At 50.8% G+C, this 27,146-nt stretch overlaps 1 protein-coding gene across 1 annotated transcript in view; it reads left to right on the plus strand.

Moving 5' to 3' along the window:
- Nucleotides 1-27,146, plus strand: part of LOC140425665 (protein scribble homolog) — a gene marked incomplete at its 5' end in the record, with an annotated part of 1,618,068 nt that overhangs the window by 98,240 nt on the left and 1,492,682 nt on the right. Inside the window, 1 exon segment of the mRNA XM_072510160.1 lies at nt 21,085-21,148. Within this exon segment, the coding sequence (XP_072366261.1) occupies nt 21,085-21,148 (64 nt within the window).

Consider the following 27,146-nt stretch of genomic DNA (forward strand, 5'->3'; position numbering starts at 1 on the left):
AGTTTACTGGGACATTGATCACACTGCAGTATGCTGGGACACTGATCTCCCTGCAGTATGCTGGGACATTGATCTCCCTGCAGTATGCTGGGTCACTGATATCTCTGCAGTATGCTGGGAGATTGAGCTGCCTGCAGTATGCTGGGACACTGATCTGCCTGCAGTATGCTGGGACATTGATCTGCCTGCAGTATGCTGTGAAACTGATCACTCTGCAGTATGCTGGGACATTGATCACTCTGCAGTAGGCTGGGACACTGATCTGCCTGCAATATGCTGGGACATTGATCTGCCTGCAGTATGCTGGGACCTTGATCTGCCTGCAGTATGCTGGAACATTGATCTGCCTGCAATATGCTGGGACATTGATCTGCCTGCAGTATGCTGGGACCTTGATCTCCCTGCAGTATGCTGGGACATTGATCTGCCTGCAATATGCTGGGACACTGATCTGCCTGCAGTATGCTGGGACACTAATCACTCTGAGGTATGCTGGGACACTGATCTGCCTGCAGTATGCTGGGACGTTGATCTCGCTGCAGTATGCCGGGACATTGATCACTCTTCAGTATGCTGGGACATTGATCTGCCTGTAGTAAACTGGGACACTGATCTGCCTGCAGTATGCTGAGGCATTGATCGCCCTGCAGTATGCCGGGACATTGATCTGCCTGCAGTATGCTCGGACATTGATCACTCTTCAGTATGCTGGGACATTGATCTGCCTGCAGTATGCTGGGACATTGATCTCCGTGCAGTATGCTGGGACACTGATCTACCTGCAGTATGCCGGGACATTGATCTCGCTGCAGTATGCCGGGACATTGATCACTCTTCAGTATGCTGGGACATTGATCTGCCTGCAGTATGCTGGGACATTGATCTCCGTGCAGTATGCTGGGACACTGATCTACCTGCAGTATGCTGGGACACTGATCTGCCTGCAGTATGCTGGGACACTGATCTGCCTGCAGTATGCTGGGACACTGATCTGCCTGCAGTGTGCTGGGACATTGATATCCCTGCAGTATGCTGGGACATTGATGACTCTTCAGTATGCTGGGACATTGATCTCCCTGCAGTATGCTGGGACACTGATCTGCCTGCAGTATGCTGGGACATTGATCTGCCTGCAGTATGCTGGGGCATTGATCTGCCTGCAGTATGCTGGGACATTGATCTGCCTGCAGTATGCTGGGACATTGATCTCCCTGCAGTATGCTGGGACACTGATCTGCCTGCAGTATGCTGGGACATTGATCTGCCTGCAGTATGCTGGGACATTGATCTGCCTGCAGTATGCTGGGAAACTGATCACTCTGCAGTGTGCTGGGACATTGATCACTCTGCAGTATGCTGGGACACTCATCTGCCTGCAATATGCTGGGACATTGATCTGCCTGCAGTATGCTGGGACCTTGATCTCCCTGCAGTATGCTGGGACACTAATCACTCTGAGGTATGCTGGGACACTGATATGCCTGCAGTATGCTGGGACACTGATCACTCTGCAGTATGTTGGGACACTGATCTGCCTGCAGTATGCTGGGACACTGATCTGCCTGCAGTATGCTGGGACATTGATCACTCTGCAGTATGCTGGGACATTGATCACTCTGCAGTATGCTGGGACATTGATCACTCTGCAGTATGCTGGGAATTTGATCTCCCTGCAGTATGCTGGGACATTGATCTGCCAGCAGTATGCTGGGACACTGATCACTCTGCAGTACGCTGGGACATTGATCTGCCTGCGGTATGCTGAGACATTGAACACCCTTCAGTATGCTGGGACATTGATCTGCCTGCAGTATGATGGGGCATTGATCTGCCTGCAGTATGCTGGAACATTGATCTGCCTACAGTATGCTGGGACATTGATCTGATCACTCTTCAGTATGCTGGGACATTGATCTGCCTGTAGTAAACTGGTACATTGATCTCCCTGCAGTATGCTGAGACATTGATCTCCGTGCAGTATGGTGGGACACTGATCTGCCTGCAGTATGCTGGGACACTGATCTGCCTGCAGTATGCTGAGACATTGAACACCCTTCAGTATGCTGGGACATTGATCTGACTGCAGTATGATGGGACATTGATCTGCCTGCAGTATGATGGGGCATTGATCTGCCTGCAGTATGCTGGAACATTGATCTGCCTACAGTATGCTGGGACATTGATCTGATCTCCCTGCAGTATGCTGGGACATTGATCTGCCTGCAGTATGCTGGGACACTGATCTCCCTGCAGTATGCTGGGACATTGATCTCCGTGCAGTATGCTGGGACACTGATCTGCCTGCAGTATGCTGGGACACTGATCTGCCTGCAGTATGCTGGGACACTGATCTGCCTGCAGTATGCTGGGACACTGATCTGCCTGCAGTATGCCGGGACATTGATCTCCCTGCTGTATGCCGGGACATTGATCACTCTTCAGTATGCTGGGACATTGATCTGCCTGTAGTAAACTGGTACATTGATCTCCCTGCAGTATGCTGAGACATTGATCTCCGTGCAGTATGGTGGGACACTGATCTGCCTGCAGTATGCTGGGACACTGATCTGCCTGCAGTATGCTGGGACACTGATCTGCCTGCAGTATGCTGAGACATTGATCTCCGTGCAGTATGGTGGGACACTGATCTGCCTGCAGTATGCTGGGACACTGATCTGCCTGCAGTATGCTGGGACACTGATCTGCCTGCAGTATGCTGGGACACTGATCTGCCTGCAGTATGCTGGGACACTGATCTGCCTGCAGTGTGCTGGGACATTGATCTGCCTGCAGTATGCTGGGATATTGATCTCCCTGCAGTATGCTGGGACACTGATCTGCCTGCAGTATGCTGGGACATTGATCACACTTCAGTATGCTGGGACATTGATCTGCCTGCAGTATGCTGGGTCATTAATCTCTCTGCAGTACGCTGGGACATTGATCTCCCGCAGTACGCTGGGACATTGATCACTCTGCAGTATGCTGGGACATTGATCTCCCTGCAGTATGCTGGGACACTGATATCTCTGCAGTATGCTGGGACATTGATCTGCCTGCAGTATGATGGGACATTTATCTGCCTGCAGTATGCTGAGACACTGATCTGCCTGCAGTATGCTGGGACATTGATCACTCTGCAGTATGCTGGGACATTGATCACTCTGCAGTATGCTGGGACATTGATCACTCTGCAGTATGATGCGAATTTGATCTCCCTGCAGTATGCTGGGACATTGATCTGCCTGCAGTATGCTGGGACACTGATCACTCTGCAGTATGCTGGGGCATTGATCTGCCTGCAGTATGCTGGGACATTGATCTGCCTGCAGTATGCTGGGACATTGATGACTCTTCAGTATGCTGGGACATTGGTCTCCCTGCAGTATGCTGGGACACTGATCTGCCTGCAGTATGCTGGGACATTGAGCTGCCTGCAGTATGCTGGGGCATTGATCTGCCTGCAGTATGCTGGGACATTGATCTGCCTGCAGTATGCTGGGACATTGATCTCCCTGCAGTATGCTGGGACACTGATCTGCCTGCAGTATGCTGGGACATTGCTCTGCCTGCAGTATGCTGGGACATTGATCTGCCTGCAGTATGCTGGGAAACTGATCACTCTGCAGTGTGCTGGGACATTGATCACTCTGCAGTATGCTGGGACACTCATCTGCCTGCAATATGCTGGGACATTGATCTGCCTGCAGTATGCTGGGACCTTGATCTCCCTGCAGTATGCTGGGACACTAATCACTCTGAGGTATGCTGGGACACTGATATGCCTGCAGTATGCTGGGACACTGATCACTCTGCAGTATGTTGGGACACTGATCTGCCTGCAGTATGCTGGGACACTGATCTGCCTGCAGTATGCTGGGACATTGATCACTCTGCAGTATGCTGGGACATTGATCACTCTGCAGTATGCTGGGACATTGATCACTCTGCAGTATGCTGGGAATTTGATCTCCCTGCAGTATGCTGGGACATTGATCTGCCAGCAGTATGCTGGGACACTGATCACTCTGCAGTACGCTGGGACATTGATCTGCCTGCGGTATGCTGAGACATTGAACACCCTTCAGTATGCTGGGACATTGATCTGCCTGCAGTATGATGGGGCATTGATCTGCCTGCAGTATGCTGGAACATTGATCTGCCTACAGTATGCTGGGACATTGATCTGATCACTCTTCAGTATGCTGGGACATTGATCTGCCTGTAGTAAACTGGTACATTGATCTCCCTGCAGTATGCTGAGACATTGATCTCCGTGCAGTATGGTGGGACACTGATCTGCCTGCAGTATGCTGGGACACTGATCTGCCTGCAGTATGCTGAGACATTGAACACCCTTCAGTATGCTGAGACATTGATCTGACTGCAGTATGATGGGACATTGATCTGCCTGCAGTATGATGGGGCATTGATCTGCCTGCAGTATGCTGGAACATTGATCTGCCTACAGTATGCTGGGACATTGATCTGATTTCCCTGCAGTATGCTGGGACATTGATCTGCCTGCAGTATGCTGGGACACTGATCTCCCTGCAGTATGCTGGGACATTGATCTCCGTGCAGTATGCTGGGACACTGATCTGCCTGCAGTATGCTGGGACACTGATCTGCCTGCAGTATGCTGGGACACTGATCTGCCTGCAGTATGCTGGGACACTGATCTGCCTGCAGTATGCCGGGACATTGATCTCCCTGCTGTATGCCGGGACATTGATCACTCTTCAGTATGCTGGGACATTGATCTGCCTGTAGTAAACTGGTACATTGATCTCCCTGCAGTATGCTGAGACATTGATCTCCGTGCAGTATGGTGGGACACTGATCTGCCTGCAGTATGCTGGGACACTGATCTGCCTGCAGTATGCTGGGACACTGATCTGCCTGCAGTATGCTCGGACACTGATCTGCCTGCAGTATGCTGGGACACTGATCTGCCTGCAGTGTGCTGGGACATTGATCTGCCTGCAGTATGCTGGGATATTGATCTCCCTGCAGTATGCTGGGACACTGATCTGCCTGCAGTATGCTGGGACATTGATCTGCCTGCAGTATGCTGGGACATTGATCTGCCTGTAGTAAACTGGTACATTGATCTCCCTGCAGTATGCTGAGACATTGATCTCCGTGCAGTATGGTGGGACACTGATCTGCCTGCAGTATGCTGGGACACTGATCTGCCTGCAGTATGCTGGGACACTGATCTGCCTGCAGTATGCTGGGACACTGATCTGCCTGCAGTATGCTGGGACACTGATCTGCCTGCAGTGTGCTGGGACATTGATCTGCCTGCAGTATGCTGGGATATTGATCTCCCTGCAGTATGCTGGGACACTGATCTGCCTGCAGTATGCTGGGACATTGATCACACTTCAGTATGCTGGGACATTGATCTGCCTGCAGTATGCTGGGTCATTAATCTCTCTGCAGTACGCTGGGACATTGATCTCCCGCAGTACGCTGGGACATTGATCACTCTGCAGTATGCTGGGACATTGATCTCCCTGCAGTATGCTGGGACATTGATCTCCCTGCAGTATGCTGGGACATTGATCTGCCTTCAGTAGGCTGGGACATTGATCTCCCTGCAGTATGCTGGGACACTGATATCTCTGCAGTATGCTGGGACATTGATCTGCCTGCAGTATGATGGGACATTTATCTGCCTGCAGTATGCTGGGACACTGATCTGCCTGCAGTATGCTGGGACATTGATCACTCTGCAGTATGCTGGGACATTGATCACTCTGCAGTATGCTGGGACATTGATCACTCTGCAGTATGATGCGAATTTGATCTCCCTGCAGTATGCTGGGACATTGATCTGCCTGCAGTATGCTGGGACACTGATCACTCTGCAGTACGCTGGGACATTGATCTGCCTGCAGTATGCTGAGACATTGAACACCCTTCAGTATGCTGGGACATTGATCTGACTGCAGTATGATGGGACATTGATCTCCCTGCGGTATGCTGGGACACTGATCTGCCTGCAATATGCTGGGACACTGATCTGACTGCAGTATGCTGGGACATTGATCTGATCTCCCTGCAGTATGCTGGGACATTGATCTGCCTGCAGTATGCTGGGACACTGATCTGCCTGCAGTATGCTGGGACACTGATCTGCCTGCAGTATGCCGGGACATTGATCTCGCTGCAGTATGCCGGGACATTGATCTCGCTGCAGTATGCTGGGACATTGATCTCGCTGCAGTATGCTGGGACACTGATCTCGCTGCAGTATACTGGGACACTGATCTGCCTGCAGTATGCTGGGACACTGATCTGCCTGCAGTATGCCGGGACATTGATCTCGCTGCAGTATGCTGGCACATTGATCTCGCTGCAGTATGCTGGGACATTGATCTCGCTGCAGTATGCTGGGACACTGATCTGCCTGCAGTATGCTGGGACACTGATCTGCCTGCAGTATGCCCAGACATTGATCTCGCTGCAGTATGCTGGGACATTGATCTCGCTGCAGTATGCTGGGACACTGATCTGCCTGCAGTATGCCGTGACATTGATCTCGCTGCAGTATGCTGGGACATTGATCACTCTTCAGTATGCTGGGACATTGATCTGCCTGTAGTAAACTTGTACAATGATCTCCCTGCAGTATGCTGGGACATTGATATTCCTGCAGTATGCTGGGACATTTATCTGCCTGCAGTATGCTGGGACATTGATCACTCTTCAGTATGCTGGGACATTGATCTGCCTGCAGTATGCTGGGTCATTAATCTCTCTGCAGTACGCTGGGACATTGATCTCCCGCAGTACGCTGGGACATTGATCACTCTGCAGTATGCTGGGACATTGATCACTCTGCAGTATGCTGGGACATTGATCTGCCTTCAGTAGGCTGGGACATTGATCTCCCTGCAGTATGCTGGGACATTGATCTCCCTGCAGTATGCTGGGACATTGATCTGCCTGCAGTATGCTGGGACATTGATCTGCCTGCAGTATGCTGGGACATTGATCTGCCTGCAGTATGCTGGGACATTGATCTGCCTGCAGTATGCTGGGACATTGATCTGCCTGCAGTGTGCTGGGTCATTGATCTCCCTGCAGTATGCTGGGGCATTGATCTGCCTGCAGTAAGCTTGGACATTGATCTGCCTGCAATATGCTGGGGCATTGATCTGCCTGCAGTATGCTGGGACATTGATCAGTCTGCAGTATGCTGGGACATTGATCAGTCTGCGGTATGCTGGGACATTGATCACTCTGCAGTATGCTGGGACACTTATCTGCCTGCAGTATGCTGGGACATTGACCTCCCTGCAGTATGCTGGGACATTGATCAGTCTGCAGTATGCTGGGACATTGATCTCCCTGCGGTATGCTGGGACATTGATCTGCCTGCAGTATGCTGGGACATTGATCAGTCTGCAGTATGTTGGGACATTGATCTGCCTACAGTATGCTGGGACATTGATCAGTCTGCAGTATGCTGGGACCTTGATCAGTCTGCAGTATGCTGGGACATTGATCAGTCTGCAGTATGCTGGGACATTGATCAGTCTGCAGTATGCTGGGACATTGATCAGTCTGCAGTATGCTGGGACATTGATCAGTCTGCAGTATGCTGGGACATTGATCAGTCTGCAGTATGCTGGGACATTGATCTGCCTGCAGTATGCTGGGACATTGATCTGCCTGCAGTATGCTGGGACACTGATCACTCTGCAGTAAGCTCGGACATTGATCAGTCTGCAGTATGCTGGGACATTGATCTGCCTGCAGTATGCTGGGACATTGATCAGTCTTCAGTATGCTGGGACATTGATCAGTCTTCAGTATGCTGGGACATTGATCAGTCTGCAGTATGCTGGGACATTGATCTCCCTGCAGTATGCTGGGACATTGATCTCCCTGCAGCATGCTGGGACATGGATCTCCCTGCAGTATGCTGGGACACTGATCTGCCTGCAGTATGCTGGGACATTGGTCTGCCTGCAGTATGCTGGGACATTGATCTGCCTGTAGTAGACAGGTACATTGATCTGCCTGCAGTATGCTGGGACATTGATCTGCCTGCAGTATGCTGGGTCATTAATCTCTCTGCAGTACGCTGGGACATTGATCTCCCGCAGTACGCTGGGACATTGATCACTCTGCAGTATGCTGGGACATTGATCTCCCTGCAGTATGCTGGGACACTGATCTCCCTGCAGTATGCTGGGACATTGATCTCCCTGCAGTATGCTGGGACATTGATCTGCCTTCAGTAGGCTGGGACATTGATCTCCCTGCAGTATGCTGGGACACTGATATCTCTGCAGTATGCTGGGACATTGTTCTGCCTGCAGTATGATGGGACATTTATCTGCCTGCAGTATGCTGGGACATTGATCTGCCTGCAGTATGCTGGGGCATTGATCCCCCTGCAGTATGCTGGGACACTGATCTGCCTGCAGTATGCTGGGACATTGATCACTCTGCAGTATGCTGGGACATTGATCCCCCATGCATTATGCTGGGACATTGATCTGCCTGCAGTATGCTGGGACACTGATCTGCCTGCAGTATGCTGGGACATTGATCACTCTGCAGTATGCTGGGAATTTGATCTCCCTGCAGTATGCTGGGACATTGATCTGCCTGCAGTATGCTCGGACACTGATCACTCTGCAGTACGCTGGGACATTGATCTGCCTGCAGTATGCTGGGACATTGATCTGACTGCAGTATGATGGGACATTGATCTGCCTGCAGTATGCTGGAATTTTGATCTGCCTGCAGTATGCTGGGACACTGATCTGCCTGCAGTATGCTGGGACACTGATCTGCCTGCAGTATGATGGGACATTGATCTCCCTGCAGTATGCTGGGACATTGATCTGACTTCAGTATGATGGGACATTGATCTGCCTGCAGTATGCTGGAATTTTGATCTGCCTACAGTATGCTGGGACATTGATCTGATCTCCCTGCAGTATGCTGGGACATTGATCTGCCTGCAGTATGCTGGGACACTGATATCTCTGCAGTATGCTGGGACATTGTTCTGCCTGCAGTATGATGGGACATTTATCTGCCTGCAGTATGCTGGGACATTGATCTGCCTGCAGTATGCTGGGGCATTGATCCCCCTGCAGTATGCTGGGACACTGATCTGCCTGCAGTATGCTGGGACATTGATCACTCTGCAGTATGCTGGGACATTGATCCCCATGCATTATGCTGGGACATTGATCTGCCTGCAGTATGCTGGGACTCTGATCTGCCTGCAGTATGCTGGGACATTGATCACTCTGCAGTATGCTGGGAATTTGATCTCCCTGCAGTATGCTGGGACATTGATCTGCCTGCAGTATGCTGGGACACTGATCACTCTGCAGTACGCTGGGACATTGATCTGCCTGCAGTATGCTGGGACATTGATCTGACTGCAGTATGATGGGACATTGATCTGCCTGCAGTATGCTGGAATTTTGATCTGCCTGCAGTATGCTGGGACACTGATCTGCCTGCAGTATGCTGGGACACTGATCTGCCTGCAGTATGATGGGACATTGATCTCCCTGCAGTATGCTGGGACATTGATCTGACTTCAGTATGATGGGACATTGATCTGCCTGCAGTATGCTGGAATTTTGATCTGCCTACAGTATGCTGGGACATTGATCTGATCTCCCTGCAGTATGCTGGGACATTGATCTGCCTGCAGTATGCTGGGACACTGATCTGCCTGCAGTATGCTGGGACACTGATCTGCCTGCAGTATGCTGGGACATTGATCTCGCTGCAGTATGCTGGGACATTGATCACTCTTCAGTATGCTGGGACATTGATCTGCCTGCAGTATGCTGGGACATTGATCTCCCTGCAGTATGCTGGGACATTGATCTTCCTGCAGTATGCTGGGACATTGATCTGCCTGCAGTATGCTGGGACATTGATCTGCCTGCAGTATGCTGGGACATTGATCACTCTTCAGTATGCTGGGACATTGATCTGCCTGTAGTAAACTGGTACATTGATCTCCCTGCAGTATGCTGGGACATTGATCACACTTCAGTATGCTGGGACATTGATCTGCCTGCAGTATGCTGGGTCATTAATCTCTCTGCAGTACGCTGGGACATTGATCTCCCGCAGTACACTGGGACATTGATCACTCTGCAGTATGCTGGGACATTGATCTGCCTTCAGTAGGCTGGGACATTGATCACTCTGCAGTATGCTGGGACATTGATCTGCCTTCAGTAGGCTGGGACATTGATCTCCCTGCAGTATGCTGGGACATTGATCTCCCTGCAGTATGCTGGGACATTGATCTGCCTGCAGTATGCTGGGACATTGATCTGCCTGCAGTATGCTGGGACATTGATCTGCCTGCAGTATGCTGGGACATTGATCTGCCTGCAGTATGCTGGGACATTGATCTGCCTGCAGTAAGCTGGGACATTGATCTGCCTGCAATATGCTGGGGCATTGATCTGCCTGCAGTATGCTGGGGCATTGATCTGCCTGCAGTATGCTGGGACATTGATCAGTCTGCAGTATGCTGGGACATTGATCAGTCTGCGGTATGCTGGGACATTGATCACTCTGCAGTATGCTGGGACATTGATCAGTCTGCAGTATGCTGGGACATTGATCAGTCTGCAGTATGTTGGGACATTGATCTGCCTGCTGTATGCTGCGACATTGATCTGCCTGCAGTATGCTGGGACATTGATCTGCCTGCAGTATGCTGGGACACTGATCACTCTGCAGTAAGCTGGGACATTGATCAGTCTGCAGTATGCTGGGACATTGATCTCCCTGCAGTATGCTGGGAGATTGATCTCCCTGCAGTGTGCTGGGACATTGATCTCCCTGCAGCATGCTGGGACATGGATCTCCCTGAAGTATGCTGGGCCATTGATCTGCCTGCAGCATGCTGGGACATTGATCACCCTGCAGTATGCTGGGACACTGATCTCCCTGAAGTATGCTGGGCCACTGATCACTCTGCAGTATGCTGGGACATTGATCTCCCTGCAGTATGCTGGGACATTGATCTCCCTGCAGTATGCTGGGACATTGATCTGCCTGCAGTACGCTGGGACACTGATCACTCTGCAGTACGCTGGGACATTGATCAGTCTGCGGTATGCTGGGACATGGATCTCCCTGCAGTATGCTGGGACATTGATCTGCCTGCAGTATGCTGGGACATTGATCTGCCTGCAGTGTGCTGGTACATTGATCTCCCTGGAGTATGCTGGGACATTGATCTGCCTGCAGTGTGCTGGGAAACTGATCTGCCTGCAGTATGCTGTGCCATTGATCTGCCTGCAGTATGCTGGGACATTGATCTGCCTGCAGTATGCTGGGACACTGATCTGCCTGTAATATGCTGGGACATTGATCTCCCTGCAGTATGCTGGGACATTGATCTCCCTGCAGTATGCTGGGACACTGATCTGCCTGCAGTATGCTGGGACACTGAACAGTCTGCAGTATGCTGGGGCATAGATCACTGCAGTTTGCTGGGACATTGATCACTCTGCAGCATGCTGGAACATTGATCTGCCTGCAGTATGCTGGGACATTGATCAGCCTGCAGTACGCTGGGACACTGATCACTCTGCAGCATGCTGGGACATTGATCTGCCTGCAGTATGCTGGGACATTGATCTCCCTGCAGTATGCTGGGACATTGATCTGCCTGCAGTATGCTGGGACATTGATCAGCCTGCAGTACGCTGGGACACTGATCACTCTGCAGCATGCTGGGACATTGATCTGCCTGCAGTATGCTGGGACACTGATCTGCCTGCAGTATGCTGGGACATTGATCAGCCTGCAGTATGCTGGGACATTGATCTGCCTGCAGTTAGCTGGGACATTGATCTGCCTGCAGTATGCTGGGACATTGATCTCCCTGCAGTATGCTGGGACACTGATCACTCTGCAGTATGCTGGGACATTGATCTCCCTGCAGTATGCTGGGACACTGATCTGCCTGCAGTATGCTGGGACACTGATCTGCCTGCAGGATGCTGGGAAACTGAACACCCTGCAGTATGCTGGGACATTGATCTCTCTGCAGTATGCTGGGTCATTGATCTCCCTGCAGTATGCTGGGACATTGATCTCCCTGCAGTATGCTGGGACACTGATCTGCCTGCAGTATGCTGGGACATTGATCTGCCTGCAGTATGCTGGGACACTGATCTGCCTGCAGTATGCTGGGAAACTGATCTGCCTGCAGTATGCTGGGACATTGATCTGCCTGCAGTATGCTGGGTCATTGATCTCCCTGCAGTATGCTGGGCCATTGATCCCCCATGCATTATGCTGGGACATTGATCCCCCATGCATTATGCTGGGACATTGATCTGCCTGCAGTATGCTGGGACATTGATCTCCCTTCAGTATGCTGGGACATTGATCTGCCTGCAGTATGCTGGGACATTGATCTGCCTGCAGTATGCTGGGAAACTGATCTGCCTGCAGTATGCTGGGACATTGATCTGCCTGCAGTATGCTGGGACATTGATCCCCCATGCATTATGCTGGGACATTGATCACACTTCAGTATGCTGGGACATTGATCTGCCTGCAGTATGCTGGGTCATTAATCTCTCTGCAGTACGCTGGGACATTGATCTCCCGCAGTACACTGGGACATTGATCACTCTGCAGTATGCTGGGACATTGATCTGCCTTCAGTAGGCTGGGACATTGATCTCCCTGCAGTATGCTGGGACATTGATCTCCCTGCAGTATGCTGGGACATTGATCTGCCTGCAGTATGCTGGGACATTGATCTGCCTGCAGTATGCTGGGACATTGATCTGCCTGCAGTATGCTGGGACATTGATCTGCCTGCAGTATGCTGGGACATTGATCTGCCTGCAGTAAGCTGGGACATTGATCTGCCTGCAATATGCTGGGGCATTGATCTGCCTGCAGTATGCTGGGGCATTGATCTGCCTGCAGTATGCTGGGACATTGATCAGTCTGCAGTATGCTGGGACATTGATCAGTCTGCGGTATGCTGGGACATTGATCACTCTGCAGTATGCTGGGACATTGATCAGTCTGCAGTATGCTGGGACATTGATCAGTCTGCAGTATGTTGGGACATTGATCTGCCTGCTGTATGCTGCGACATTGATCTGCCTGCAGTATGCTGGGACATTGATCTGCCTGCAGTATGCTGGGACACTGATCACTCTGCAGTAAGCTGGGACATTGATCAGTCTGCAGTATGCTGGGACATTGATCTCCCTGCAGTATGCTGGGAGATTGATCTCCCTGCAGTGTGCTGGGACATTGATCTCCCTGCAGCATGCTGGGACATGGATCTCCCTGCAGTCTGCTGGGACATTGATCTGCCTGCAGCATGCTGGAACATTGATCTCCCTGCAGTATGCTGGGACACTGATCACCCTGCAGTATGCTGGGACACTGATCTCCCTGAAGTATGCTGGGCCATTGATCTGCCTGCAGCATGCTGGGACATTGATCACCCTGCAGTATGCTGGGACACTGATCTCCCTGAAGTATGCTGGGCCACTGATCACTCTGCAGTATGCTGGGACATTGATCTCCCTGCAGTATGCTGGGACATTGATCTCCCTGCAGTATGCTGGGACATTGATCTGCCTGCAGTACGCTGGGACACTGATCACTCTGCAGTACGCTGGGACATTGATCAGTCTGCGGTATGCTGGGACATGGATCTCCCTGCAGTATGCTGGGACATTGATCTGCCTGCAGTATGCTGGGACATTGATCTGCCTGCAGTGTGCTGGTACATTGATCTCCCTGGAGTATGCTGGGACATTGATCTGCCTGCAGTGTGCTGGGAAACTGATCTGCCTGCAGTATGCTGTGCCATTGATCTGCCTGCAGTATGCTGGGACATTGATCTGCCTGCAGTATGCTGGGACACTGATCTGCCTGTAATATGCTGGGACATTGATCTCCCTGCAGTATGCTGGGACATTGATCTCCCTGCAGTATGCTGGGACACTGATCTGCCTGCAGTATGCTGGGACACTGAACAGTCTGCAGTATGCTGGGGCATAGATCACTGCAGTTTGCTGGGACATTGATCACTCTGCAGCATGCTGGAACATTGATCTGCCTGCAGTATGCTGGGACATTGATCAGCCTGCAGTACGCTGGGACACTGATCACTCTGCAGCATGCTGGGACATTGATCTGCCTGCAGTATGCTGGGACATTGATCTCCCTGCAGTATGCTGGGACATTGATCTGCCTGCAGTATGCTGGGACATTGATCAGCCTGCAGTACGCTGGGACACTGATCACTCTGCAGCATGCTGGGACATTGATCTGCCTGCAGTATGCTGGGACACTGATCTGCCTGCAGTATGCTGGGACATTGATCAGCCTGCAGTATGCTGGGACATTGATCTGCCTGCAGTTAGCTGGGACATTGATCTGCCTGCAGTATGCTGGGACATTGATCTCCCTGCAGTATGCTGGGACACTGATCACTCTGCAGTATGCTGGGACATTGATCTCCCTGCAGTATGCTGGGACACTGATCTGCCTGCAGTATGCTGGGACACTGATCTGCCTGCAGGATGCTGGGAAACTGAACACCCTGCAGTATGCTGGGACATTGATCTCTCTGCAGTATGCTGGGTCATTGATCTCCCTGCAGTATGCTGGGACATTGATCTCCCTGCAGTATGCTGGGACACTGATCTGCCTGCAGTATGCTGGGACATTGATCTGCCTGCAGTATGCTGGGACACTGATCTGCCTGCAGTATGCTGGGAAACTGATCTGCCTGCAGTATGCTGGGACATTGATCTGCCTGCAGTATGCTGGGTCATTGATCTCCCTGCAGTATGCTGGGCCATTGATCCCCCATGCATTATGCTGGGACATTGATCCCCCATGCATTATGCTGGGACATTGATCTGCCTGCAGTATGCTGGGACATTGATCTCCCTTCAGTATGCTGGGACATTGATCTGCCTGCAGTATGCTGGGACATTGATCTGCCTGCAGTATGCTGGGAAACTGATCTGCCTGCAGTATGCTGGGACATTGATCTGCCTGCAGTATGCTGGGACATTGATCCCCCATGCATTATGCTGGGACATTGATCCCTCATGCATTATGCTGGGACATTGATCTGCCTGCAGTATGCTGGGACATTGATCCCCCATGCATTATGCTGGGACATTGATCCCCCATGCATTATGCTGGGACATTGATCTGCCTGCAGTATGCTGGGACATTGATCCCCCATGCATTATGCTGGGACATTGATCCCCCATGCATTATGCTGGGACATTGATCTGCCTGCAGTATGCTGGGACATTGATCTGCCTGCAGTATGCTGGGTCATTGATCTCCCTGCAGTATGCTGGGACATTGACCCCCCATGCATTATGCTGGGACATTGATCTGCCTGCAGTATGCTGGGAAACTGATCTGCCTGCAGTATGCTGGGACATTGATCTGCCTGCAGTATGCTGGGACATTGATCTGCCTGCAGTATGCTGGGAAACTGATCTGCCTGCAGTATGCTGGGACATTGATCTGCCTGCAGTATGCTGGGACATTGATCCCCCTGCAGTATGCTGGGACATTGATCCCCCATGCATTATGCTGGGACATTGATCCCCCATGCATTATGCTGGGACATTGATCTGCCTGCAGTATGCTGGGACATTGATCTGCGTGCAGTATGCTGGGACACTGATCTGCCTGCAGTATGCTGGGACATTGATCTGCCTGCAGTATGCTGGGACATTGATCTGCCTGCAGTATGCTGGGACACTGATCTGCCTGCAGTATGCTGGGAAACTGATCTGCCTGCAGTATGCTGGGACATTGATCTGCCTGCAGTATGCTGGGTCATTGATCTCCCTGCAGTATGCTGGGCCATTGATCCCCCATGCATTATGCTGGGACATTGATCCCCCATGCATTATGCTGGGACATTGATCTGCCTGCAGTATGCTGGGACATTGATCTCCCTTCAGTATGCTGGGACATTGATCTGCCTGCAGTATGCTGGGATATTGATCTGCCTGCAGTATGCTGGGACATTGATCCCCCATGCATTATGCTGGGACATTGATCCCCCATGCATTATGCTGGGACATTGATCTGCCTGCAGTATGCTGGGAAACTGATCTGCCTGCAGTATGCTGGGACATTGATCTGCCTGCAGTATGCTGGGACACTGATCTGCCTGCAGTATGCTGGGACACTGATCTGCCTGCAGTATGCTGGGACATTGATCTGCCTGCAGTATGCTGGGACATTGATCCCCCATGCATTATGCTGGGACATTGATCCCCCATGCATTATGCTGGGACATTGATCTGCCTGCAGTATGCTGGGTCATTGATCTCCCTGCAGTATGCTGGGACATTGACCCCCCATGCATTATGCTGGGACATTGATCTGCCTGCAGTATGCTGGGAAACTGATCTGCCTGCAGTATGCTGGGACATTGATCTCCCTGCAGTATGCTGGGACACTGATCACTCTGCAGTATGCTGGGACATTGATCTCCCTGCAGTATGCTGGGACACTGATCTGCCTGCAGTATGCTGGGACACTGATCTGCCTGCAGGATGCTGGGAAACTGAACACCCTGCAGTATGCTGGGACATTGATCTCTCTGCAGTATGCTGGAACAGTGATCTGCCTGCAGTATGCTGGGACATTGATCTGCCTGCAGTATGCTGAGACATTGATCCCGCTGCAGTATGCTGGGACTCTGATCACTCTGCAGTGTGCTGGGACATTGATCCCCCATGCATTATGCTGGGACATTGATCCCCCATGCATTATGCTGGGACATTGATCTGCCTGCAGTATGCTGGGACATTGATCACTCTGCAGTATGCTGGGACATTGATCTGCCTGCAGTGTGCTGGGTCATTGATCTCCCTGCAGTATGCTGGGACATTGATCTCCCTGCAGTATGCTGGGACACTGATCTGCCTGCAGTATGCTGGGACATTGATCTGCCTGCAGTATGCTGGGACACTGATCTGCCTGCAGGAATAACAGGAATGCGGAATATTTGGCTAATGGTAAAGTTCTTGAAAGTGTGGCTGAGCAGAGGGATCTAGGTGTCCATGTACATAGATCCCTGAAAGTTGCCACCCAGGTTGATAGGGTTGTGAAGAAGGCCTATGGAGTGTTGGCCTTTATTGGTAGAGGGATTGAGTTCCGGAGTCGGGAGGTCATGTTGCAGCTGTACAGAACTCTGGTCCGGCCGCATTTGGAGTATTGCGTACAGTTCTGGTCACCGCATTATAGGAAGGACGTGGAGGCTTTGGAGCGGGTGCAGAGGAGATTTACCAGGATGTTGCCTGGTATGGAGGGAAAATCTTATGAGGAAAGGCTGATGGACTTGAGGTTGTTTTCGTTGGAGAGAAGAAGGTTAAGAGGAGACTTAATAGAGGCATACAAAATGATCAGGGGGTTGGATAGGGTGGACAGTGAGAGCCTTCTCCCGCGGATGGATATGGCTGGCACGAGGGGACATAACTTTAAACTGAGGGGTAATAGATATAGGACAGAGGTCAGAGGTAGGTTCTTTACACAAAGAGTAGTGAGGCCGTGGAATGCCCTACCTGCTACAGTAGTGAACTCGCCAACATTGAGGGCATTTAAAAGTTTATTGGATAAACATATGGATGATAATGGCATAGTGTAGGTTAGATGGCTTTTGTTTCGGTGCAACATCGTGGGCCGAAGGGCCTGTACTGCGCTGTATTGTTCTATGTTCTATGTTCTATGTTCTATGCCTGGAAACTGATCTGCCTGCAGTATGCTGGGACATTGATCTGCCTGCAGTATGCTGGGTCATTGATCTCCCTGCAGTATGCTGGGCCATTGATCCCCCATGCATTATGCTGGGACATTGATCCCCCATGCATTATGCTGGGACATTGATCTGCCTGCAGTATGCTGGGACATTGATCTCCCTTCAGTATGCTGGGACATTGATCTGCCTGCAGTATGCTGGGACATTGATCTGCCTGCAGTATGCTGGGAAACTGATCTGCCTGCAGTATGCTGGGACATTGATCTGCCTGCAGTATGCTGGGACATTGATCCCCCATGCATTATGCTGGGACATTGATCCCTCATGCATTATGCTGGGACATTGATCTGCCTGCAGTATGCTGGGACATTGATCCCCCATGCATTATGCTGGGACATTGATCCCCCATGCATTATGCTGGGACATTGATCTGCCTGCAGTATGCTGGGACATTGATCCCCCATGCATTATGCTGGGACATTGATCCCCCATGCATTATGCTGGGACATTGATCTGCCTGCAGTATGCTGGGACATTGATCTGCCTGCAGTATGCTGGGTCATTGATCTCCCTGCAGTATGCTGGGACATTGACCCCCCATGCATTATGCTGGGACATTGATCTGCCTGCAGTATGCTGGGAAACTGATCTGCCTGCAGTATGCTGGGACATTGATCTGCCTGCAGTATGCTGGGACATTGATCTGCCTGCAGTATGCTGGGAAACTGATCTGCCTGCAGTATACTGGGACATTGATCTGCCTGCAGTATGCTGGGACATTGATCCCCCTGCAGTATGCTGGGACATTGATCCCCCATGCATTATGCTGGGACATTGATCCCCCATGCATTATGCTGGGACATTGATCCCCCATGCATTATGCTGGGACATTGATCTGCCTGCAGTATGCTGGGACATTGATCTGCGTGCAGTATGCTGGGACACTGATCTGCCTGCAGTATGCTGGGATATTGATCTGCCTGCAGTATGCTGGGACATTGATCTGCCTGCAGTGTGCTGGGTCATTGATCTCCCTGCAGTATGCTGGGACATTGATCTCCCTGCAGTATGCTGGGACACTGATCTGCCTGCAGTATGCTGGGACATTGATCTGCCTGCAGTATGCTGGGACACTGATCTGCCTGCAGTATGCTGGGAAACTGATCTGCCTGCAGTATGCTGGGACATTGATCTGCCTGCAGTATGCTGGGTCATTGATCTCCCTGCAGTATGCTGGGCCATTGATCCCCCATGCATTATGCTGGGACATTGATCCCCCATGCATTATGCTGGGACATTGATCTGCCTGCAGTATGCTGGGACATTGATCTCCCTTCAGTATGCTGGGACATTGATCTGCCTGCAGTATGCTGGGACATTGATCTGCCTGCAGTATGCTGGGACATTGATCCCGCATGCATTATGCTGGGACATTGATCCCCCATGCATTATGCTGGGACATTGATCTGCCTGCAGTATGCTGGGAAACTGATCTGCCTGCAGTATGCTGGGACATTGATCTGCCTGCAGTATGCTGGGACACTGATCTGCCTGCAGTATGCTGGGAAGCTGATCTGCCTGCAGTATGCTGGGACATTGATCTGCCTGCAGTATGCTGGGACTTTGATCTGCCTGCAGTATGCTGGGACATTGATCCCCCATGCATTATGCTGGGACATTGATCCCCCATGCATTATGCTGGGACATTGATCTGCCTGCAGTATGCTGGGACATTGATCTGCCTGCAGTATGCTGGGTCATTGATCTCCCTGCAGTATGCTGGGACATTGACCCCCCATGCATTATGCTGGGACATTGATCTGCCTGCAGTATGCTGGGAAACTGATCTGCCTGCAGTATGCTGGGACATTGATCTGCCTGCAGTATGCTGGGAAACTGATCTGCCTGCAGTATGCTGGGACATTGATCTGCCTGCAGTATGCTGGGACATTGATCCCCCTGCAGTATGCTGGGACATTGATCCCCCATGCAGTATGCTGGGACATTGACCCCCCATGCATTATGCTGGGACATTGATCTGCCTGCAGTATGCTGGGAAACTGATCTGCCTGCAGTATGCTGGAACATTGACCCCCCATGCATTATGCTGGGACATTGATCTGCCTGCAGTATGCTGGGACACTGATCTGCAAGCAGTATGCTGGGACATTGATCTGCCTGCAGTATGCTGGGACATTGATCTGCCTGCAGTATGCTGGGAAACTGATCTGCCTGCAGTATGCTGGGACATTGATCTGCCTGCAGTATGCTGGGACATTGATCCCCCTGCAGTATGCTGGGACATTGATCTGCCTGCAGTATGCTGGGACATTGATCCCCCATGCATTATGCTGGGACATTGATCCCCCATGCATTATGCTGGGACATTGATCTGCCTGCAGTATGCTGGGACATTGATCCCCCATGCATTATGCTGGGACATTGATCCCCCATGCATTATGCTGGGACATTGATCTGCCTGCAGTATGCTGGGACATTGATCCCCCATGCATTATGCTGGGACATTGATCCCCCATGCATTATGCTGGGACATTGATCTGCCTGCAGTATGCTGGGACATTGATCCCCCATGCATTATGCTGGGACATTGATCCCCCATGCATTATGCTGGGACATTGATCCCCCATGCATTATGCTGGGACATTGATCTGCCTGCAGTATGCTGGGACATTGATCTGCCTGCAGCATGCTGGGACATTGATCACCCTGCATTATGCTGGGACATTGATCTGCCTGCAGTATGCCTGGACATTGAGCTCTGAACCAACACAGATTCACTCAGCTTTTACCTCAGTACCGTTTGTTGGATCTTTCTGTGCAGCCGTTGGCTTCTGCATTGACCTGCACAACGAAAGTTGCTGCTGCCCGAAGGGTCCTGTGTAGGCGTTCCGTCTGGGTGTCCCGGCTGCCCGACGGGTTCTGTCTAGGCGTCTCGTCTGGGTGTCCCGGCTGCTCGACGGGTCCCGTCTGTGGCTCTTGGCTCCTGGACGGGCCCCTGTCTGGGGCCCCTGTCTGGGGCCCCTGTCTGGGGGCCCTGTCTGGGGGCCCTGTCTGGGGGCCCTGTCTGGGGGCCCTGTCTGGGGGCCCTGTCTGGGGGCCCTGTCTGGGGGCCCTGTCTGGGGGCCCTGTCTGGGGGCCCTGTCTGGGGGCCCTGTCTGGGGGCCCTGTCTGGTGTTTCTGTCTGAGGGTCCGGCTGGGGCTACAGGTTCCCTATCTGATGGTCTGGATTATTTACCCATGTTGTGTTTTTCCTGCAGGTCCCTGTCTTTCCTGGTGAAACTGGAGGAGTTGGATCTCGGCAGCAATGAACTGGAAGTGCTGGTAAATAATCAGTTTGCTGAAATATCTCAGCATCTCTCTCTGTATTCAGGCCATAAGATGTAGGAGCTGAAGTAGGCCATTTGGCCCATCGAGTCCGCAGATCCATTCATTGAAAGCATGACTGATCTAATATAATCCTCAACTCCACTTTCCCGCCTTATCCCCATAACCTTCGATTTCCTTACTGATTAGAAGATGTCTATCTCAGCCTTGAACATACTTAACGACCCAGCCTCTACATCTCTCTGCGGTAAAGAATTCCACAGATTCACTACCATCAGAGAGAATCTTTTTGAACCGCTGCAGTGGTGTAGGTCCACCCACTATGCTGTTAGCGAGGGAGTTCCAGGATGTTGTCCCAGCGACAGTGAAGGAACGGCGATATATTTCCAAGTCAGGGTGGTGAGTGACTTGGAGGGGAGCCTCCAGGTGGTGGAGTTCCCAGGTATCTGCTGCTCTTGTCCTTCTAGATGGTATGGGCGTGGGTTTGGAAGGTGCTGCCTAAGGAACCTTGGTGAGTTACTGCAGTGCCCCTTGTAGATGGTACACACGGCTGTCACTGTGCGTCGGTGGTGGAGGATTTGAATGTTTGTGGAAGGGGGAGCAATCAAGCGGGGCTGCTTTGTCCTGGATGGTGTTGAGCTTCTTGAGTGTTGTTGGAGCCGCGCTCATCCAGGCAAGTGGGGAGTATTCCATCACACTCCTGACTTGTGCCTTGTAGATGGTGGACAGGCTTTGGGGGGTCAGGAGGTGAGCTACTCTCTGTAGGATTCAGAGCCTTTGACCTACTCTTGTAGCCACTCTCTCTTCCTTTTCATATATTTAAAGAAGCTCTTACTGCTGGTTTTTATATCACTTGCTAGTTAATCTTAGTTTATCCTTTTCCTCTTGGTCTTTACTTTTTGGTCATTTTTTGTTGGTTTTAATAAGCTTTCCCAATCCTTTGCCTTACCACAAACTTTGCCACGTTCCATGTTTTTGTTTCCGTTTAATACTACCCTTAACTTCCTTGGTTAATTGTCGTTGATTTATCCCCTTCCTAGAATCCTTTTCGTCTTTATTTTGAGTCATGAAGCATTTTCAGAAACATCTGCTATTGCTGATCAACCGTCTTTTGTGTTAAACTCCTTTCCCAGCCCACTCTACCCACATTTCTTTCAAATTACCCTGATTTAAGTTTCGCACATTTGTTGGAGTTTAATCCGGACAAATGTGAGGTAATGCATTTTGGAAGGTCTAATGCAGGTAGGGAATATACAGTGAATGGTAGAACCCTCAAGAGTATTGAAAGTCAAAGAGATCTAGGAGTACAGGTCCACAGGTCATTGAAAGGGGCAACACAGGTGGAGAAGGTAGATAAGAAGGCATACGGCATGCTTGCCTTCATTGGCCGGGGCATTGAGTATAAGAATTGGCAAGTCATGTAGAACCTTAGTTAGGCCACACTTGGAGTATAGTGTTCAATTCTGGTCGCCACACTACCAGAAGGATGTGGAGGCTTTAGAGAGGGTGCAGAAGAGATTTACCAGAATGTTGCCTGGTATGGAGGGCATAAGCTATGAGGAGCGATTGAATAAACTCGGTTTGTTCTCACTGGAACGAAGGAGGTTGAGGGAGACCTGATAGAGGTCTACAAAATTATGAGGGGCATAGACAGAGTGGATAGTCAGAGGCTTTTCCCCGGGGTAGAGGGGTCATTTACTAGGGGGCATAGGTTTAAGGTGAGAGGGGCAAGGTTTAGAGTAGATGTACGAGGCAAGTTTTTTACGCAGAGGGTAGTGGGTGCCTGGAACTCGCTAACGGAGGAGGTGGTGGAAGCAGGGACGATAGTGACATTTAAGGGGCATCTTGACAAATACATGAATAGGATGGGAATAGAGGGATACGGACCCAGGAAGTGTAGAAGATTGTAGTTTAGTCGGGCAGCATGGTCGGCACGGGCTTGGAGGGCCGAAGGGCCTGTTCCTGTGCTGTACATTTCTTTGTTCTTTGTTGTTCTTTGTTTGCAAAGCCTGCAATGGTTCTCCTGTATGTAGATTGATCCAGGCTCTCTACCAGTTCAGAAACACAGCCTTTCTGGAGAAAGACAGAGGGGAGAGGGGAGCTGAACCCAAGGCTGAACCCAAACTGTGGACTCTGAAGGGCATTCCAATGGATCAGATCCAATCGCCACCTGTTACCGGGCAGAGCTCAGCCTTTCGGGCCAATTCATTGGTCAGCAGCCAATGAATCAAACTGAGTCCCACCCCATCTCTCTGTCACTGATGCTGGCCACTCTGCAGCTTCCAGTGTAAACCAGCACAGAATCCCAGATTCTCCGTTTGAATGAAAGATTCAGGCTTCTTGTTTTAAAAAGACTCGTCCAATAATCTTCCTTGGATCAAAATAATAACAGCAATAATAAAAGCAAGGGTAAATAAGTGAATAAACAGTGAGTAAACAGGAAGGACCCTTATAAAACATGAAAAGAAACTGGCAACAAACATAAAAGGGCTTCCAGACTTTTCCACAGCTACATAAACCGTAAAAAGGTGGGAAAGGAGGAGCAGGAGGAATGATTTGGGCCAAAATGGGGTTTACGCAAGGAGGCAGGGGGCATCGCTGAGAAGTTAAATGAATACTGTACACCTAATCATAAATCATAGAATTTACATTGCAGAAGGAGGCCATTCGGCCCATCGAGTCTGTACCGACCCTTCGAAAGAGCACCCTACTTAAGCCGACACCTCCACCCGATGCCCGTAACCCAGTAACCCTACCTAACCTTTTTGGAAACTAAGGGGCAAGTCATCATGACCAATCCACCTAACCTGCACAACTTTGGACAGTGGGAGGAAACCGGAGCACCCGGAGGAAACCCACGCACACACGGGGAGGATGTGCAGACTCCGCACAGACAGTGACCCAAGCCGGAATCGAACCTGGGACCCTGGCTCTGTGAAGCAACCGTGCCACCGCATCTGTCTTTAGCAAGGCAGAAGCATCCCAGGACCTGGTAAACATAGTCAATAGGAGCAGGAGGAGGGCATTTTGACCCTTCGAGCTTGCTCCGTCATTCATTATGATTGTGGTTCATCATCCAACTCAATAGCATAATCCTGCTTTCCCCCAAGTGCGATATCATCTTGAAAACATACAATATTTCAACCACTTCCTGTGGTAATGAATGCCACAGGCTCACCACTCTCTGGGTGAAGAAATGTCTCCTCATCTCTGTCCGAAATGGTTTACCCCGTATCCTCAAACTGACCCCTGGTTCTGGACACACCCATCATTGGGAACATCTTCCCTGCATCTACCCTGTCCAGACCTGTTAGAAGTTTATACGTCTCTATGAGATCCCCCTCATTCTTCTGAACTCCAGCGAGAACAATCCCAACCGAGTCAATCTCTCCTCATATGACAGTCCCGCCATCCCTGGAATCAGTCTGGTAAACCTTCGCTGCTCTCCCTCGAGAGCAAGAACATCCTTCCTCAGAGAAGGAGACCAAAACTGCAGACTTCGCTCAGTATCCTTGAATGCATGTCCACATAAAATACAGCAACCCTATCCAATACCAGTGTTAACGTTGTATGGAGATGGTATTTTATGTGGGCCTGCATCCAAGGATGCTGAGCGAGTTCCTGTGGAAATTACAGAGCACTGGTGAGAAATTTGCAGCCTTTTGACTGCGGGATGGTAGCAGAGGGTTTGCTTCACCATCGCTCACAAACAGCTGGAAAGATAAACCCAGCAACGACAGACCACTTCGTTTACCTTTCCTGGTGCGGAAATTTCTAGAAGGTATAATTCGGGACAAAATAATAGTCACATCGGAAAATGCAAGTTCATTAAGGAAAGCCAGGCTGGAGTTCTTAAGGGAAAATTATATTTGACTAACTTGCTGGAGTGTTTTGAAGCGGTCACAGACAGGGTTGATGAGGATAAAGCTGTTGATGTGATGTACATGTAAATTCGATGCAATGCCACACAACACACCAGTCAGCATAATTGTAGCACTTTGAATAAAAGGCACAGTGGCCACTGTGAATAGGGTGAATGACTGGAAACGTGATTGAAACATGGACTGAATGCCAGAGGTGAGGCGAGAGTGACTATCCTTTACCAGTCAGCTTCTTCCGCTGTACAAAGCTTAAGAACCAGCTACTGGAGGCTGAGAAAAGGTGGAAAAAGAATGGAGCCCATCCCTCTGCAACTCACTGACTTATCAATCTCCCGCTTTCCACACGATGCACCAAACGCAGCGCCCCTCAGCAGCCCCAAAGGCCATTAACACCTGTGCCATCACAACTGGAGCCTTCAATTCTGGTCGCCACACTACCAGAAGGATGTGGAGGCTTTAGAGAGGGTGCAGAAGAGATTTACCAGAATGTTGCCTGGTATGGAGGGCATTAGCTATGAGGAGCGGTTGAGTAAACTCGGTTTGTTCTCACTGGAACGACGGAGGTTGAGGGGAGACCTGATAGAGGTCTACAAAAGTATGAGGGGCATAGACAGAGTGGATAGTCAGAGGCTTTTCCCCAGGGTAGAGGGGTCAATTACTAGGGGGCATAGGTTTAAGGTGAGAGGGGCAAGGTTTAGAGTAGATGTACGAGGCAAGTTTTTTACGCAGAGGGTAGTGGGTGCCTGGAACTCGCTACCGGAGGAGGTGGTGGAAGCAGGGACGATAGTGACATTTAAGGGGCATCTTGACAAATGCATGAATAGGATGGGAATAGAGGGATACGGACCCAGGAAGTGTAGAATATTGTAATTTAGTCGGGCAGCATGGTCGGCACGGGCTTGGAGGGCCGAAGGGCCTGTTCCTGTGCTGTACATTTCTTTGTTCTTTGTTTGTAAGATTTCACGGTCTCTCATAGAATCATAGAATTTACAGTGCAGGAGACCATTTGGCCCATCGAGTCTGCACCGGCTCTTGGAAAGAGCACCCTACCCAAGGTCAACACCTCCACCCTATCACCATAACCCAGTAACCCCACCCAACGTTTTTGGACACTAAGGGCAATTTATCATGGCCAATCCACCTAACCTGCACATCTTTGGACTGTGGGAGGAAACCGGAGCACCCGGAAGAAACCCACGCACACACGGGGAGGATGTGCAGACTCCGCACAGACAGTCACCCAAGCCGCGAATCGAACCTGGGACCCTGGAGATGTGAAGCAACAGTGTTAACCACTATGCTACCGTGTTGCCCGTTGCTTTTCAGATCCACCAGTACATCGGGCCGCATGATTTCCTGTTAAAGAGAATACAAGCAACTAACATTGTGAGCTGCAAAAATCTATTCTCCTGGAGAGAATCCTGAAAATCACTTGAAATTTGATCTGGCTGCTGATCTTCCCTAAAGCTGCCCTTCAGGAAGATCAGGCCACGTGTATTCCAGAACAGGATGCGCACGTGAATTATAAATAAATGCTGTCAAAGTTCACGCTGCTCTTTGACTGTGCTATCCAGATGTCTCTGTCTGTGACTGTGTGCTGTAGGCACAGTGGTTAGCACTGCTGCCACACAGGGCCAGGGACCCGGGTTCGAGTCCGACTGTAGGTGACTGCTAGTTTTTTTAAAATTTAGAGTACACAATTCTTTTTTTTCCAATTGAGGGACAATTTAGCGTGACCAATCCACCTACCCTGCACACCTTTGGGTTGGGGGGGCAAGACCGACGCAGACATGGGGAGAATGTGCAAACTCCACACGGACAGTGACCCGGGACCAGGATCAAACCTGGGACCTCAGTGCCGTGAGGCAGCAGTGCTAACCACTGCACCATCGTGCTACCCCTCCTGACTGGAGTCTGCACGTCCTCCCCGTGTCCGCGTGGGTTTCCTCCGGGTGCTCCGGTTTCCTCCCACAGTCCAAAGATGTGCAGGTTAGGTGGATTGGCCAATGATAAATTGCCCTTAGTGTCCAAAAGGTTAGGTGGGGTTACTGGGATCGGGTGGGGACATGGGCCTGGATAGGGTGTTCTTTCGGAATGACGGTGCAGACTCGATG

This window comes from Scyliorhinus torazame, chromosome 6 (assembly GCF_047496885.1).
Source record: "Scyliorhinus torazame isolate Kashiwa2021f chromosome 6, sScyTor2.1, whole genome shotgun sequence".
Classification (NCBI taxonomy): Eukaryota; Metazoa; Chordata; class Chondrichthyes; order Carcharhiniformes; family Scyliorhinidae; genus Scyliorhinus; species Scyliorhinus torazame.